The sequence below is a fragment of the Accipiter gentilis genome, chromosome 1 (assembly GCF_929443795.1).
Source record: "Accipiter gentilis chromosome 1, bAccGen1.1, whole genome shotgun sequence".
Classification (NCBI taxonomy): Eukaryota; Metazoa; Chordata; class Aves; order Accipitriformes; family Accipitridae; genus Astur; species Astur gentilis.
This window is the reverse complement of record NC_064880.1, coordinates 23,400,119-23,416,475: the sequence shown is the minus strand read 5'-3', so window position 1 is coordinate 23,416,475 and position 16,357 is coordinate 23,400,119. Positions and strand designations below refer to the sequence as shown.

General features: G+C 45.9%; 1 protein-coding gene across 4 annotated transcripts in view; it reads right to left on the bottom strand.

Annotated features, from left to right (window-relative positions):
- The window catches only part of PLCL1 (phospholipase C like 1 (inactive)), a 213,417-nt gene that overhangs the window by 13,388 nt on the left and 183,672 nt on the right, over positions 1-16,357 (bottom strand). For all 4 annotated transcript variants that reach the window (XM_049813817.1, XM_049814071.1, XM_049813901.1 and 1 more), the window contains one exon: positions 13,946-14,055. In XM_049813817.1, coding sequence (XP_049669774.1) covers positions 13,946-14,055 — 110 coding nt within the window. The remainder of the gene's footprint in view (positions 1-13,945; positions 14,056-16,357) is intronic.

Here is a 16,357-nt window from a genome sequence, read left to right as displayed (position 1 = left end):
CTTGCTTCCCTTGGGAGAATCCCAGCCTCACCTTCCCAGCGCAGATGTGAAACCAAGTTCAAACAGGAGCTGGTATGGTTATTTTTGTAAGCAGCACACTGACCCAGCAGGAAGAGAGCTACCAAAACAAAGTGGCTGGGAGGGGACAAGAAAATCAGGAGGGGTCAGAAACAGGCATGGCTGGATGTGAGGACCCTCTGTGAAGGATGGGAACAGAGACACAAAGCAAACTGAGTGACCCAGGCACAAAAATAAGCCGTGCAGGATAGGGACTGTAGTATGCATTTACACATTAATTGCCCCCAAATGTCAACAAGGGAAACTGAACAAGCATAATTTCTAACCTGTTATGATGCCACGCCATAGAAAATAAGAGGCTTTTCAGCAAAATTGAGCTCAGTTTTTAAGCCTGATACAGAGGGCTGCAGTAATACCTCCACAGTTACTGACCACCGAGCCACCCTCTGAAGGAAACTCTCCTTCTCCTGATGCTGCTGGCTCCAGTCTCAGCCCATTCATCCCAGACTGCTAAATTAGGCCCCTCAGGCTGAGCTGTGCAACTCCCACCACATTTGTTGCCGTTTGAAAAGGTAAAAAAAAATGTTGGGTGCTTTTCAGTGCCTTCATGTGGCTCACTTCCTCCCCACTGCTAGGTACACCAGCATTGCCAGGTCGCTGGTGTGATGGAGCAGGAGCCCAGGCGACACTGAGTGAGAACACGCAGAGCACTTAAATTGCAATTATCGTCACTCCTGCTCTGTCAATTCAGAGTAATCACAGCATATCAGCAAGGCTCCTCTTGCTAATATGGGACTTATGTCTGATCCATAACACAGAGGATGTTGGAGAAAAAAGCTACTATATGGCCTTTTTAACGTACTCCTCCAAGTCTGACTGTTACGTCTTTTTAGTCTGCTCTCTCACACACATAGCCTGTCTGAGATAAGCAATGCCATCTTTTTGTGATCTAAAAATAAACAGCAGCTACCACAGCAACAGAATCCCTGGTTTTGTCTCAGCTTTTCTCCCCAAATGGATCCCACCTGTACCTGGGGAAATGACCCATAAGAAAGGGTCCTTTAGCTCCTGCAGGGTTTGTGACGTTGCGCTTGATTTCATTTGACCCAGGTAAAAGACAACCGTAGCTGTCAAGGATACAACATACAAGATCGCAGTTTCCCAATCCGTTGTTCATACAGTAAAGCTTACTTCCACCCACAAGCACTTGGGCCTCTGATTTCTCTGATTTCCCTAGCTCCTGTGCAAGTTTTTGGGAATGCCTGCCACATTTAGAGCTTATAGGATCTACCAGGGTTGCTGGGGAAGAATAACTGCAAAGCAAATGTCTGGTCTCACTGAACACCTACAACTTTCACTTAACGCAGTTTTTAACTTTTGACTTACTATCCAAGCCCTCCCTACAGATTCATATTGCCAATAATCATATATGTTAATACAGAAGTCTTTACTCCACAGCCCTCTACTGCTGGTGGCTCCAGACTACAAAAGTGAATCAATACCACCAATGAGTTAAAAAGCATTTTACTTTAACCACAGCCCTCAGAATATGTTAGCCATGTGGATGAACATTTTCTATTTTCAATGTCAGGAGGCAGTAATGGAAGCTGGACTGGCACAGTGAAACGGGGAAGGTCATGCCAGCAAATCGCTGCCTGCTGTATTCACATTTCAGCTCCTCTGACTCCTGTACTCATGCAAGTGCAGAAGTCAAAGGTCCTGGCTAGCAATGGTATTATGCATATCCTGACACGTGGAGAGAGGATTCCTATCTATGCTAAGGAGGGAGAGGGGGAGGACTCAGCATTCATACAGAGACAGGCTAACCCCTAGCTTCAGCAAAGCACAAAGGCCAGGTATCACTCAATTATAAAGTACGTTACCGGATTAGACTGAGGCCACTGACGGTGCCAGGGAAAACCCAACCTCCATCTCAGCAACCGCAAAGGAGGAAGTTTCAATGGAGCAACTGGCAGCTTTCATCGACTCCTAAACTCCCCCAGGGAATCAGCTTAAATTAGACACCCGTCCCCCCCCAGGGAGCGGGTTTTTGTAGATGCTGGCACGTAAGTCACATAACAAAAGGGGCAGTCAACTTCCCATCATTTATAAGCGCTGGGAAACTGTATGTGATCCGCTGACAGTAGCTGTAATGAGCTCAAAATATACCCCAAAGGTAATTTTTAGAAGACGTTAAACCTCTTGGCACACACCAAAGCTTACATTCAAACATAACGGTTTCAGGCTAGCACCAGTTTACAGCTCCCAGAGAACAGCACAATTCAGATTTAACAATAAGCAAATGCTGGAGAAACAACAATGTACAAGCGATTCTCTCTTAATGTTCCCACCATGTACAAATCAGTACCCCAGCCTCTCCCTGATACTCAACAGCCCTACAAAAATTCAGAAAAAATGACTGTGGGTGAAGGCTTCAGGCAGCAACTCCCTCTTACCGTGTCCCGCATGGACCACCTAGAAATGGAGCCCTTCACTCAGACACATCGTCCCTTGTACAATGTACCCGTGTCTAAATGAACCAGGGAATGTAACAGTGTAGGAATATGTCTGCTCTGGGTAAAAATTCTCCCAAATCCTGCGGGTTACCCTGACTCAGGCAGGGCACTGAGCTGATACACACAAGCTCCACGTTTGGAGGAAAACAAAGGGAGTTTTCTCTACCTGTATTTTGTTAGCCCTAAAAGCACACAGCTCTGCCAGATCTTTACCAGGACACAAGACGCTGATTCACAACGGCATTCGACAGTTTAAAACACAAGGAAGGCAAAACACCCTGGCAGGCACCATCAGTGTCATCTCTACGTGGGCCAGAAGCGGCAATGTGGGCTAGCCGGTGAGGGATAAGATGGGCACAGCAAAAGCACATTCTAGTTTATAAAGTGAATTTTCTAAATAACGGAGTTTAAAATACTAATGAAATTATTTCAAAAGGTAATGTGTCTTTTCAATAATAAATAACCATGCAACTGAATCTCTCTTCTCATATATTATTTAAGGGACATCAGGGATCCTCCAAGTTGCATAAAGAGATAACTAGAGTTTTCTAAGCAATAGTCAGTCCCCAAGTCCAAGAAAAAACATCCATTTTGTGTGTCTCGGCATATGAGAAAGACCGCGCTGCTTAACGGACCACCCTGAAACAACATCAGTAGTGAATGCAAGGGAGCAAAGGAAAAGACCACCGAGGTCTTCAGTGTCACGAATAATCATCCAGGCAAGGCACCATGGGACATTGCCAACCCAGGACGGAAAAGATCTCTCCGAGCCCCTCACTGGTGCCAGGGGTTGGGGCAGGAGCACTTCCCAGAAAGGCTCACACCCCTCCAGCACACTGCCTTGCTGCCTGTGGTAGGGCTGGCAGCTCGGCTTGGCTTGCAACGCAATCTTTAACACCTTACAGAGGCAGCTGCTAATTTTCTTTCTTTCTTTGTTAGTACAGCCATTGACAGATAAAAGCAAGAAATGTGTGAATTTCTGCTGAAACTTATACTTTCATTACAGCCTTTTTAATTCCTCTGAATGAGGTCATGTTATCAGATTGGCACAAACAAGATTCCTAACTTCTATGTCTTCCAGGTTATGTTAATTAACTCCACCGTCGTGTATGGCGGTCTTTGATATCCATGTCTCTGATGAAAATGTCACCATTGCGGGGGGGGGGGGGGGGGGAGGGGGATGGTGGCAGAAGTTGCTGGAGTTCCTACACCACTTGCAGTTGCTGCCTTCACTGTCTCCTCCTCCAAGGCACAGGAAATGATAGCGACCCAGTTTTTACACTCAAGCGATCCTCCTTTAGTGGGGAACTATGTACAAAGATTATTCCATTCAGTCATCTTTCTGCCCCCCTGTCCCGCCCCAGTACTATCCATTTTCCAGCTCAGTTCTGCTCAGGCACACACACGTGCAGCAGTAGCTCCTTTTCCTGAAAAGATGAACACCTTCAAGGAACTTGTAATCCTGCCTGCTGATTTTTTCAAATAACCTCCTCATAGGTGATAATCTTGTTACTGCTCAAAGCAGCATTCAGAGAGCAAACTCTCTTTGTATTTGCACATTATTACTTGAACGTTATGAATTACTTTTCCAGTTGCATAGTCTTTGTACCAGATGACTTACACCCCCGAGAGAAGCTGGCCTTCACACCAACGTGCTAAAATCCCTGCCAGGTTGGTAGAGAAGAGAGATGACAGCAGCGCAGCTGGGGCTCAGGCTGTGATGAGGTCTGCCCCACCAGTGGGAGCACAGGAGTGCCAGATACCACACAGCTAGCCCAGGGTGAAGTTGGCACAATACAGAGCAATAAACTCATGCGAACAGGTAGAGACAGCTTTAGAGTCAGGAGAAGTTTAATCCAGACCAAGGGTGGGGGAGAAGCAGATGCATGGGTAACACAAAGAACGTGGTGGTTCTCCCACTGCTTTAGCATGATTTAGATGATGCACACAATTGGGGTGAAGGGGGAGTTGAGGCTGGGGAGAAGAGGCGGGAAAGATGGAGACAACAGTGAGGCACAGGGGGGTAACTGAGGCAGGACAGCCAACCAAGAAAAGGGCTTCACCGAGCAGCCAGCCTACGCAAGGAGAGAGATAGGCATCTATTTTGGCAGACTAGCGCTATTTAACCATCTTGACAAGCCTCCGTTTGTGAAGCAACACTAAAATCGGTTTTCTACGCACAGCACCTCTGCCTGCCAACCCTCTGCTGGGCTTGAAGCCTGCACTACTGAGGTGGCCTTGGCACAAGGGGCACCAGGCACAGCGACCTCATGTGCTCCTGGCCCTGTCTGCCACCACCATTGCCGCAACGTGATGCACCTCGTCTCATGTGCACGGCCAGCGGCTCGGCATCAGATCCATTACTTTTGACAATTTGTCACAGCACTCAAAATAAAAGGCACATCAGAAGATTGCTTGCCATCTATCTCTGGCTTGTTTTAGTCAAATACAAGGACAATCTTTGTTGGCAACATGGACAGTGGGATTGAGTGCACCCTCAGCAAGTTTGCTGACAACACCAAGCTGTATGGTGTGGTCAACACACTGGAGGGAAGGGATGCCATCCAAAGAGGCCTTGACAGGCTTGAGAGGTGGGCACACCCAAACATCATGAAGTTTAGCAAAGCCAAGTGCAAGGTCCTGCACATGGGTCGGGGCAATCCCAAGCACAAATAGAGGCTGGGCGATGAGTCAGTTGAGAGCAGCCCTGCGGAGAAGGACTTGGGGGTATTAGTGGATGAAAAACACACCAGCAACGTGTGCTCACAGCCCAGAAAACCAACCATATCCTGGGCTGCATCAAAAGAAGTGTGACCAACAGGTCAAGGGAAGTGATTCTCCCCCTCTACTCTGCTCTTGTGAGACCCCACCTGGAGTACTGTGTTCAGCTCTGGGGCCCCCAACATAAGAAGGTCATGGACCTGTTGGAGCGAGTCCCGAGGAGGGCCAAAAGAAGATCGGGGGGCTGGAGCACCTCCCCTGTGAGGACAGGCTGAGAGAGTTGGTGCTGTTCAGCCTGGAGAAGAGAAGGCTCTGGGGAGACCTTATAGTGGCCTTCCAGCACTTAAAGAGGGCCTACAGGAAAGATGAGGAGGGACTCTTTATCAGGGAGTGTAGTGATAGGATGAGGGGCAATGGCTTTAAACTGAAAGAGGGCAGATTTAGATTAGATGTGAGGAAGAAGTTATTCACTGTGAGGGTGGTGAGGCACTGGCACAGCTTGCCCAGAGAGGTTGTGGATGCCCCATCCTTGGCAATGTTCAAGGCCAGGTTGGATGGGGCTTTGAGCAACCTGCTCTAGTGGAAGGTGTCCCTGCCCATGGCAGGCGGGGTGGAACTAGATGACCTTTAAGGTCCCTTCCAACCCAAACCATTCTATGAATGGTTTTCATTCTATGAAAATGGGCAAAGACAAGATACCACTCAAGGCTTTTCATACCTTCTTTCACTTCTCTAATCTGTTCTTTTTGTCCCAAAGTTACTGTTTTTCCACATATATATTTGATGGCTTGTCTCACCTCCTATGTTATACATGCATGTGTGTGTGTTTGCACACGTACACACCCACCCCACTGGAACGGAAGGAATAATATTTACATCTGAAATGCATAACTTTGTATTGCAGTCCTCCTTGCCCCCCCCCCCCCCCCCCCCAAAATGGTTTACACCAAAGGAGGCAGCTCACAGCACTTGGTTCCTGGATGAACTTTGATGATGCTCCATTTTTGGTGTGTTCTCCTACACTTGGGTCCCACACTGAACCTTGTGCGGTTTGTCCCTAAACCCGCTATTGTGAAAGACCTCTGGGAGGAGAGCTCTGGCGCTGAAGGAGGAAGAGGGAAACAAGAGAAATGGCAGAGACCCACATTTCTGCCCAGATTACTCTGGCCATCAGGTGCTTCCCTATGCGCCAAGGGACACCAGGTCCCTGGGTCCCCCAGACACTGCGTGTCACCATGGAGAACACCACAGCCTCATACCAAGCACCTTCTCATGCTAAATATTGTTTGATCCTGCATTGGGGCAGGAGGAACTACACAGCCTCTCACAGGCCCTTCCGTTCCTATATTCTATGCACCCAAGTATCTATTAAGGGCTGGAGAAAAGTCAAAAAATGGTGCATGCTCCATGAATGAACAGAAAGTATTAACTGGGCTTGGTCCTGCGGGGGCCGTGTGACGTGGGGAGGTGAGTGCTGCTCATCCCAAGCACCAGCACTGCAGGCAGGTGAGTGCAGGTGCACGTGGATCCCTGTGCCCGGAAAGTTAAGCACCGACTCTGTGTGATCCAAATGTCTGGACAATCACTTTTTGCCAGTCAATGAAACGGTCCTGTTGTGAACATGTTGGACAAAACCCCAAGAATAACCAACTAAGACGGGATGAAGTCTCTCCTCTTTGTCAAGCCATCCTGGGACTCCATGCCCTAACACATGTCCTCAGAAACTCACAGTATCATGAGGGAGCAAGGGCTGTGAACCCTGGCAGTTGCTGCTGTCCCTTCCCCCATTAGTCCCTGTTGTTGCCAGCATTTGGTACTTGCAGATTTAAGATTGCGTGGGTGGCCTTCATGTATATTTTAAACATGAGTGGATATTTAATTTGCTCTCAATCTAACTCAGGTCTTGAAATTTTCCCTGGCCAAGAAAATGGAGACTTTGTCAGAAACACCATTAGGGCTTCAAAAGCTCGTAGGGAGCAGCCAGGTACCCAGAGAGGCTGTGCTGTACTTGTTTGAGACTGCCCACTACATCCTCCGCAGAGCAATGCTTGGCAGCATGGCTGATGGCCAAGAAGAATAGTATATTCCAGTTGATTAACTAGTACCACTGAGAGACTGGGATTACACTCCTTTTACCCTGATACACACTGTTGAAGTAACTTGAGAGGTTTCTATCACCAGATACAACTGGCAAAATCCACTGAGACCAAGTGTCTTTTAAAGAGCTCTAGTTCCTGCCTTTGGGCATGGGCAAGAAAGGCAAAAGGCAGTGCTATGAGCAGTATGGGGGAGAGCTCCAGGAGGCATCTAGCAACCTAATCAGCAGAGAACAGCACTCTGCTACTACAAGAAAGATCTGCTTATCTAACAATTACATGGTTTAGTTCTGTTGGTTTACAGAATACACTGATCAAAACAGTTTTGCCTGTGAATCACACACTTTTACCTCCTTATCTTGTAACTCAATGTCTTTTAAAGGACTCTAAATCCACCTATCCCAGAAAAATCTTGGAACACCTCCCCATAGACAGATGAGCCCCGCAGCACGGCCTGAGGGCCCGGAGCACAGGCTTTGCCCTCTGAATGAGCTCCAAAGCTGTGAGCCTCCACCGCACTCACCACCACGCAAAGGGCCCGGGAATGGGTTGTACTCCCATGTTGCTCCTCCAGACTCTTCACACGGCCAGTAAGGAACTAACTAAACACATCTTCTTCCTCACTTTCCCTCTATTTTTAAATAAACTGCTTCAAGCTAAGCAGGCTGGTATTTACAACAATAAATGGATGTTGACCTTGCTGGACCTTTTCACCTTCTCTTTAGCACTCTCTCAGAAAGCCAGCTGTTTTGCGTTTTTTTCTTTTTTGTCCCTCAGTTCATGTGTAAGAGACCAACCTGATCTAGTAACTACGTGAATAATTAGAGCAGCTCTGCATTTCCTCATGTTTGTAAAATCTGTCATCCTATCAAAGACTGATTGCCTCAGCCAATCTCAGCTGCAGCTGAGCCAGTCTCCGAGTAAGACAGCAGATCACTCAAAAGTAGCCAGGGCACACAGTCTGGAGAGGTTTAAAAGTTAGAAACACCACTCTGAACTGCATCAACAAAGGAAATGCAAACAACGTGGGGACTAGACAACAGGAGAGGCATTTAACCTCTCCAGAAAAAGAGCCTTTGGGGTAACCACATTCAAAACATATTTATCTAGGGAAATCTGGAGACAAGTAGACATGGAATAATACAATGAGCCCTGCATTTAAAGGCAAGTGTGAAGACTCCAGGCCACGAAAACCATTCCTGCCTACTGCTCTTGCTGGACCATCACTGTCACAAGATGACAGCAAATCACAAGAATATGTTGCTAAGCCAGTACGGCTTGCACTTCATATATTTTTGCAGTTTCACAAATTGAGCACCAATGTGCTTACGTCCACAGAGATATGCTGGGAAAAGGAGAGACATTAGATATGAGGAATTTTTCGGGGGGGGGGGGGGGGGGAGGGGGAGCCTAACTGACACAGGGAAAGAAATGGAATGCAGCAGCTTTACGGGGGCTTGTGAATTCACTGTGCTCTCGCTTAAGATCTAGACAGTGTAAATTGTTGTGCAAATCCTTTGGCAGCAATTATATTACATGCAGTAGAATACATTGTTACCATTGTGCTTAGTTACATGAAATGTCCCTAAGATTCTGCCATGCTGCTGTGTTGTCCACTCTGTAGCATGCCAAGAAATGAAGCCATGGTTCTTGCCTAACTGCAGGAAAAAGGACTGATGTGAAAAGATCCAAATAAATCTTAATTTACAAGATGGTTTTAGAGTACTGTAGAGCATCCATTAAAAAACACTCCCACAGTGCACTATAATAATCCTTAAATTAAGGCTGTGAATGGACCTAGATCAGCAGCAACTCTGTGTAGTACCATTGTGCATAAAGTGCTTTAGAATAACAATCACTGTCCGATACGTTGCTTTTCTTCCTAAAGAAAACTGATACCTTATAGTGATGCTAAATTCATCTCAGTTTAGGCGAAGCCGGATAGACTGCATGTACATCTTTCAGAAATCTGGCTTTTATCTCTCCAAGTAGCCTCGAAGTGCACATTTGGGGCTCTGCTACCCAAGTGAGAAGTCTGGATGCTGCAAGTCTCCCAAGCAACTGAAGGCTGATCATCACAAATGACTGTGATGAAGAAACAGGTCGCTTGTGGACATCATCCTCCAAAAGTGCTATTTGTGCACAGTTTCACTGCATAAAATACTTACACCAGAGCTAACACTGATCACGACTACATCATAAAATCATGGATTTCTCCCCCAAAGAGTGAACTGCATTAGCAATTTAATAATTGTACGCCTTCTGCATTCAGCAACCTCTCTCTTTATACATCTAATCAGCATGAATTTAAATGCAGGATAATTAGCAGATACACTCATGGACGGGTGCTGAAACGATCCCTGAAAATTTAACCACTTGAGATCTTGTAGCACACACTAGCAGTTGGAGTCCTAGTAAGACGGAACACATGGCAACAGGGATGAAATCCTACCATGGGCAGCAAAAAAAGATTTAAAGAAAACCATGAACGTATTTCAGAGCAGAGACTAAATTCAAACATTTTGGTGTTTTCCCCTTCAGTAGAAGACAAAAAAAGTAAATGACACTTTATCTTTGTCTTCCCATGTTTTGTCTATGAATAAGTCAGTATGTTGGTATATTTACCATCAACATGCAGGCAAGTATCTGGTGGTATTGTTCCTAGACTTTGTATGTGCTGATCCACCAAAGCACAGATAGCCCAGCAAAACATGTCTGCAGATAGACAAAGCCATGTCCACGTGAGAGCAATAAATCTGAACCACAGTCAACACACTCGAACTTTGCTTGGCTTACTTGCCAGGCTTTTGGGACTCAGGCAGATCCCAACTTCTTTGTCCAGGTAAACACCTCCTGGTAGTCTGTTGCGGTTTTGCCTCAGCAAGGAGAGCAGTTTTACAGGCTACAGCTTTTTTTCCCCCAACATTCTCAAAAACTCATAGAGCAGTCATTAAATCATTGGTTTGCACATGTGACATGCTGAGAGTGCCTCAGTTACTGGAAAATGCTTGGGACGAGATCCCTCAGGAGAGGCAGACGAAGCAGGCAGAAGGGCCCCAGGAGAGGCGGCAGCCGAGAGGGCTGGGAACAGACCTGAGCTGGCCCCGCATGCACGCCGCTCGTACGTACGTACGTACGTGAGCGTACCTGACCTGAAAGCCGTCTAGTGTTCTACGGCAGCACTGAGCGCAAGTGGTTCTGTTCCAGCTCTCAGGAGGACTCGTTAGCTCCAAGCCAGAACTGCCCTGACGAGGTTTCTCAGCTTCTGCCTGACATGGCCCGGTGCCCCGCTCGCTCCAAGCGCAGGCAGGAGGAGCTCGTGCCTGCCTGCAAGAGCGGCCACACGTGCCAGGGAGGAGGTGACCTCGCCAGGGGAAAGTGGGAGGAACACCAGCATCTGGGGAGAAACAAGCACAAGCCCATGCACCCACGTGAACCCCTTCATTCTATGAAATGGGAAGTCTCCCATTTAAAAAATGGGCAAATATCTTGTGAAAGTGAATTGTGAACTTCCATGCAAAAGAGAGGGCTGGCCAATCCAAGTGGTTTTGTGTGCTCATTAGGATGAAACAAATGGATCCTATCACCATGATCCCCATGAGGTGGTAAACACAAAATTTCTTTTGCTACCTTTGCATTTTACTGGCACTTAATTAAATACAGAAAGGAAAACAGAGGCACAGAGATGGTGGTGTATGGAAATAAAAAAGAAAGAGAGACTAAATTTGGGATCATAACCGTTCCTGTAATGTCGCTGTGAGAACATGATTTTTCTACCTAGTGTACTGACATTGTGCCTCTCAATATCACTGACTGCGAGCCCAACTATTTTACAGGACTTGGGACCAGGTAAGATGTGACATTTTAAAAATATGCACATACGTCAAAGTTGACTGTCACCAAGTTATAATGTCCCTATTCTTACTACCATTTTAATGTTCTGGCAAATAGTTTGTTCTTCTAGTCGGCATTACTAATATGTAATTAAGTTTATCCAAACCAAGGAAGAAAATGACATTTTGATTCATTCTCATTAGGTACCTCTGAAAGTACCTCAGGGCATTTTTAAATATGAAAAATGCCCACAGTTATGATTTTTATAAAATATAAGTTAATCTTGCACTCTGTAACTATTTAATGATTTTGCCAGTAGCAATTTCTTATTGCATCCCCTCTTTGTATTCAAAGCTTACCTACTGCAATGAGTCTTTACAAAGAAATACATTAATTAAATATGCCTTGGCTTTGCTAACCTAGGAAGAGAGTATTAATCATCTTGCAGGCACAAGCACAACATAATACCTGCTATTGCTCATGGGCACCTCACACAAACTGACTATTGCTGCATGATGTAATTGCTAATTGCCTCCAACAACCCCGAGCACACAAAGAGGCTTTCTCCTGTTGCTGTTGTGCCATTCACTCACCTCATCTAGTGTAAAGCAGCTGATGCATTTGCGAGATGTTATGGGCTATTTTTTTCTTTTCTTAAATCACTATACCAGCACCTAGTGAAACACATTTTTAATGACCACCCTGACATGAGACATACAGAGGATACCCATGGCTTGAGTGGGGCAGGGTTGTTGGTCTTTCCTCACCAAATCCTCCTGGGGAGCTCTCACCGGCACAGAGGGGAGAGTCAGTACCAAACACAAGATGCAGCTATAACCAGCAAAGGGGTTTGTTATGGGCAGGGTCACTAAAATGCAGTATTCTTCAGGAAAAAAAAAAAAAAGTTGAAAAATAAGAACAATGACTGATATTCTTATATCAGACACCTGAGGTACAACCTCATTCCCAGTTGTCTAATGTCACTGCTGAGTTCGACTTCAGTCAGAATGAAAAGGTGTTTCACATGCATTTATACCTGTGGGTAGTTGCCACAAACTCTGTTAATATTTTATTATGTGAGAAAGGTAAAGAAGTTGTAGCTTAGAAATGAAACCTGTCAACTATTCCTTGACCTTGACTAGATGTTTGAAATGCTCTTCAATATGTTGACGATATGTGCTAGGCAGCAATTATTTTTCACGGAAAATACTTCTCTGATACCCTGCTTGTACCTTCATTAATCACAGGTCACCCTCGTAGGTCCGAACTTTTCATTTGACAAACATCTAAAAAGGGAAAGTTTAGAGTAACCCTGACTGTGTTTAGAGTGACTCTGAGCATAAGGCTAACACAGCTAAAGGTATTCAGATTTATGTTCAGAACTGCCTAGTGTGGTTTTTTTGGTTTTGGTTGGTTGGGGTTTTTTGTCCTCTTTAGCCACTTGCCTCAATTATGCTGTGTGGAAAAGGTCAGTCCTTCCATCATGTTTGACTTGGTTGCCTTTTCTCTTCATCAGAGGTCCTATTAAGCGAGCCTACACTGACTCCATTACTCACTTTTCCTCTCTCTCATGGTGAATCAAGGTACACAAGGAACCACAGGTGTCCTCCAGGTCTTCTCTAACCTTTCTCTACTACCAATGGCCCCTCCCGCCCATTTTTGCCCCTCAGCCTCTCTGTTCCCAACTCCTTTTTCTCTCTCCTGCTCAGGACGCGTTAGTGCTCTTTCCAGCTCCATGACACTGAAGCATCCATCTCCTACTATTCTTGCTACCACTATTGCATGTTATATTTAGGTGTACATTTGATGAGGAACTTTATAAAAATTCCCTCTCGTCAGCTGGCTCACCCTGGGATGCCAGAGAAGGAAAAGGCATGGGGGGGGGGGGGGGGGGGGAGCGGGCACAGGGAGATGCTGTCAGACAGGGCAACCTGCTTAATGGGAGCTGGAGGGAGGGAGCAGCAGGGAGAGAGAAAGGGGAAGTCAAAACATGATCTATCAGAGCAAGGTGGGAAATGAGGCTGTGAAAGAAGGCATGAGCTGAACGCTAACAACCTGAATGCTTGGCTCAGGTCCTCTCCTTGCCATCTGCTGTGGCCACAGATCCTCTCCTCTTTCCATCTTCGACTGTCCCTGGGTAACTTCACCCAGGCTCAGAGATCCAACTACCGTCACAATTTGTGGCTGGTCGGTGCTGAACCAGTAGCTAAAGCCTGGTGAGTAACATTATCACTACACAGTGTGTCACTCCGCAGCCAGGATGGAAGGATGAAAATCCCTTTTTTAGCTGTTTGGATAGGGCTTCACTTCTGAAACACAACCCTGACATTTCTGGAGGTTCTACAATATTCCTTGTGTTTTTTCATGACAGCCCGTGCCCTGCCCTGTCCCTTCCCAAAGAGATGCTCTAGTTCTCATTTTACAAAACAAGTATCTGAGACATGGCGACCTCAGACAGGTCACGTTCAGGGTGTGTGGGGCAGAACAGACAACCAAAACCAGGTCCCTGAGCACACAAACCACAAGGTATCTTTCCTCTTTTGTTCAGGCTTAGGTAAATTCCCTTCCACTGCTTCCAAACCAGAGGTGTAATTAGATATATTTGATAAATCTCTATAATTGGGGGTAATTTATATATCCCATCAAAAAAAAAAAATGTTGCTTCAATATTAGTAAGACAGTACAAATAGATGAGCTAAAAGAGCAAAGGTTTGCTTATAAAGTTAATAGGAGACACGAGGTGGTGCTTTCTGTGCTTACCTTCAGCACTGTGATATTCCATGCAAAACTCTCAATGGCTTTGCTTAATTTTCTTCCTTTCAAACCTTCCTTTGTCCCGAGGTTATGAAGCTCTTCATGGAATTCCATTCCTAAAAATACAGATTGCTACATCACCCAGTGCATGATTGATTTTCCCTATAAAATGTTCAGTGAGCATTTTCAGTCTCGCAGCTGGTACTTCCTACAACATCTTTCTGTGTTTCCCCCCATTCCCTGGTATGACTCCATCCTGGAGAGTGTCTTTCAAAATAAAAGGGTCATGTGCAATCTTGTGGTTGTGCTTCCACTTTGTATGTAACTCTCCTTTCCAGTGCTGGGGTCCCATGCAGGCACACGCCTGGTCTCCGCACAGGCACTCCTCCAGCACTTCTGCTTGCAGTCTACATTGGTGGCAATATTGCGACAAATGGCAATCACTTGTCACTCTCCTTGAATAGATGATTTTGTACTATGGAAGGCAGTCTGACAGATGTGGAAGATACCTGTTCAGCACAGCAAATACAGACTCAAATGCACAGCTCCTCATTAATCTTAATCACAATCATACAGAAAAGCCCTTGTACTTCACAATGATAAATTATGTCAGAAACGCATACTGCTAATCACAGGATTGCTATTCCTGCCACCTGGAGAACTGAGACTTCCAGCCACAGCCCTGGGAATTGTTACATTTCATTGCTAGTTTCTGTGGCAAATGTCTGCAAATCTGTTGCTGGACACAAGAATTCAGGAAATCTGGGAGCAGATTAAAAACCTTAACGAGTCCAATTAGCCCACCAATTCCACAAGATTTGCACAATGTATGCAAACGTTTCTCTGAGTCTGGTGCGGATTAAGAGACAAAACGGAGAGAGCGCTGCTTGTGTTTCCTTAATTTGTATCTTAAAAAGGCCAAATTGGCACTAAATCACTCCAAAACATCTGAAGCCCATCCTGGCTGCACACACCAAGTTCCATCTCCAGTTTCTTCATTGCTCTACCTCCCCTAATGTTTTATGGCAAATGTCACTCGCAAATTTGAGCTTCATTGAAATTACGTCAAGGAAATGTCCATTGAGAGAACACCTGCATGGAGTAGATGCAGAGGGCTGTTTAGTGGGTTGCAGAAGGAGTCAGTCCTTTGACAGCCCAAGGCAGGTTTGCACTCGGCGTAGCTTGCCCGAAGCACACCTGGAAGACTAAAAATAGGTTTCTTCTTGCCTTGCACCAATTTCAGGGGCTCGATAACTCTAAGGCAGTTCAACCCCACACAATGCAAGACTTCTCTACTGTTTATTTTCCCAAATTTCACCCACTGACAGGTTTTGCCTCTCAAGGGTAACAGAGCTCCTGCAGCACTTCCTTTGGAAAACAGTCTAAATAATTGCACCCCAAGCAAGATTCCCCTGCAGGTATGCCTCACGCCAACTGACTTACAGATCATTACACTTCAGTAAGTGAAAGAAAAGCTTCAAATGACTAGCTTTGTCCTGCAAAAAAATATGGAGACTAATGGTGCTCAGCTCCACGTGGACACCCTTGCCTTTGTGCAGCATCCTTTTAGTTATTTTTTCCCTCTGGACCTCACTTCCCCACTTGTAACTTGGAGACAGTGCTACCCCAGAGAGAAGGAGCCACAAACATTTGTTAGACTGCGTGTAGGAGCACCAATGAAAACATTTAGCAGTTTGGTCCTCCAAGCTGCTGCTGACCACTGTGCATTGGGCTGAGACTGCACATGAAAAAAAGCAACAAACCCAGCCACTTGAGAAGCCATCTGGGGGAGTGGGCAGGACCCTGGGGCACAGGGAACCCAGACCAAAACAGGGTATGATGTGAAGCAGAGGTCTGGTGGAAAAACATGTTCAAAGGGAGCAGGACTGGGGTGAGGTGAAGGACAATGTCACAGGCAACTGTACCTCTGACACGTCTTAATTTTGAGTGTTTCATCTTGCCATTGAAAATGTTATTTAATAATTTGCCTGGCTAACATTTGCAGCAAACTAATTGGCAATTAAGCGTGATGAGGAATCTTCTCTCTCCTACTCCTTTCCTCCGTCTAAATCCCGAGTCTTCAGAAGAGCACTTCATATCTCTCCAGCCTTCTTCTCAACCAGAAATTATTTTCTAAGGCTAACAAAGCAAAACAAATGAAAATACAAGTAGATACAGCACCAAAGAGAACAAACTTGAGAAATTCATCTTCTAGCTGGGGGAAGGAAGGAGGGGGGAACTCCACAGAGCTCTGGACATCAGCATAGTGGCATGGTCCTGCATTGTGTCCTCTGCACACATCTCCAGCCCTCTGCTCACAAGGATGCCAGCGCCCAGGCAAGTGTTGTGGGTTCTTCTCTCTGTGCCCAGAGCAAGGTGGACAGAAAGCTGGCTGATGCTGCTGAAGGTCTGCATAAT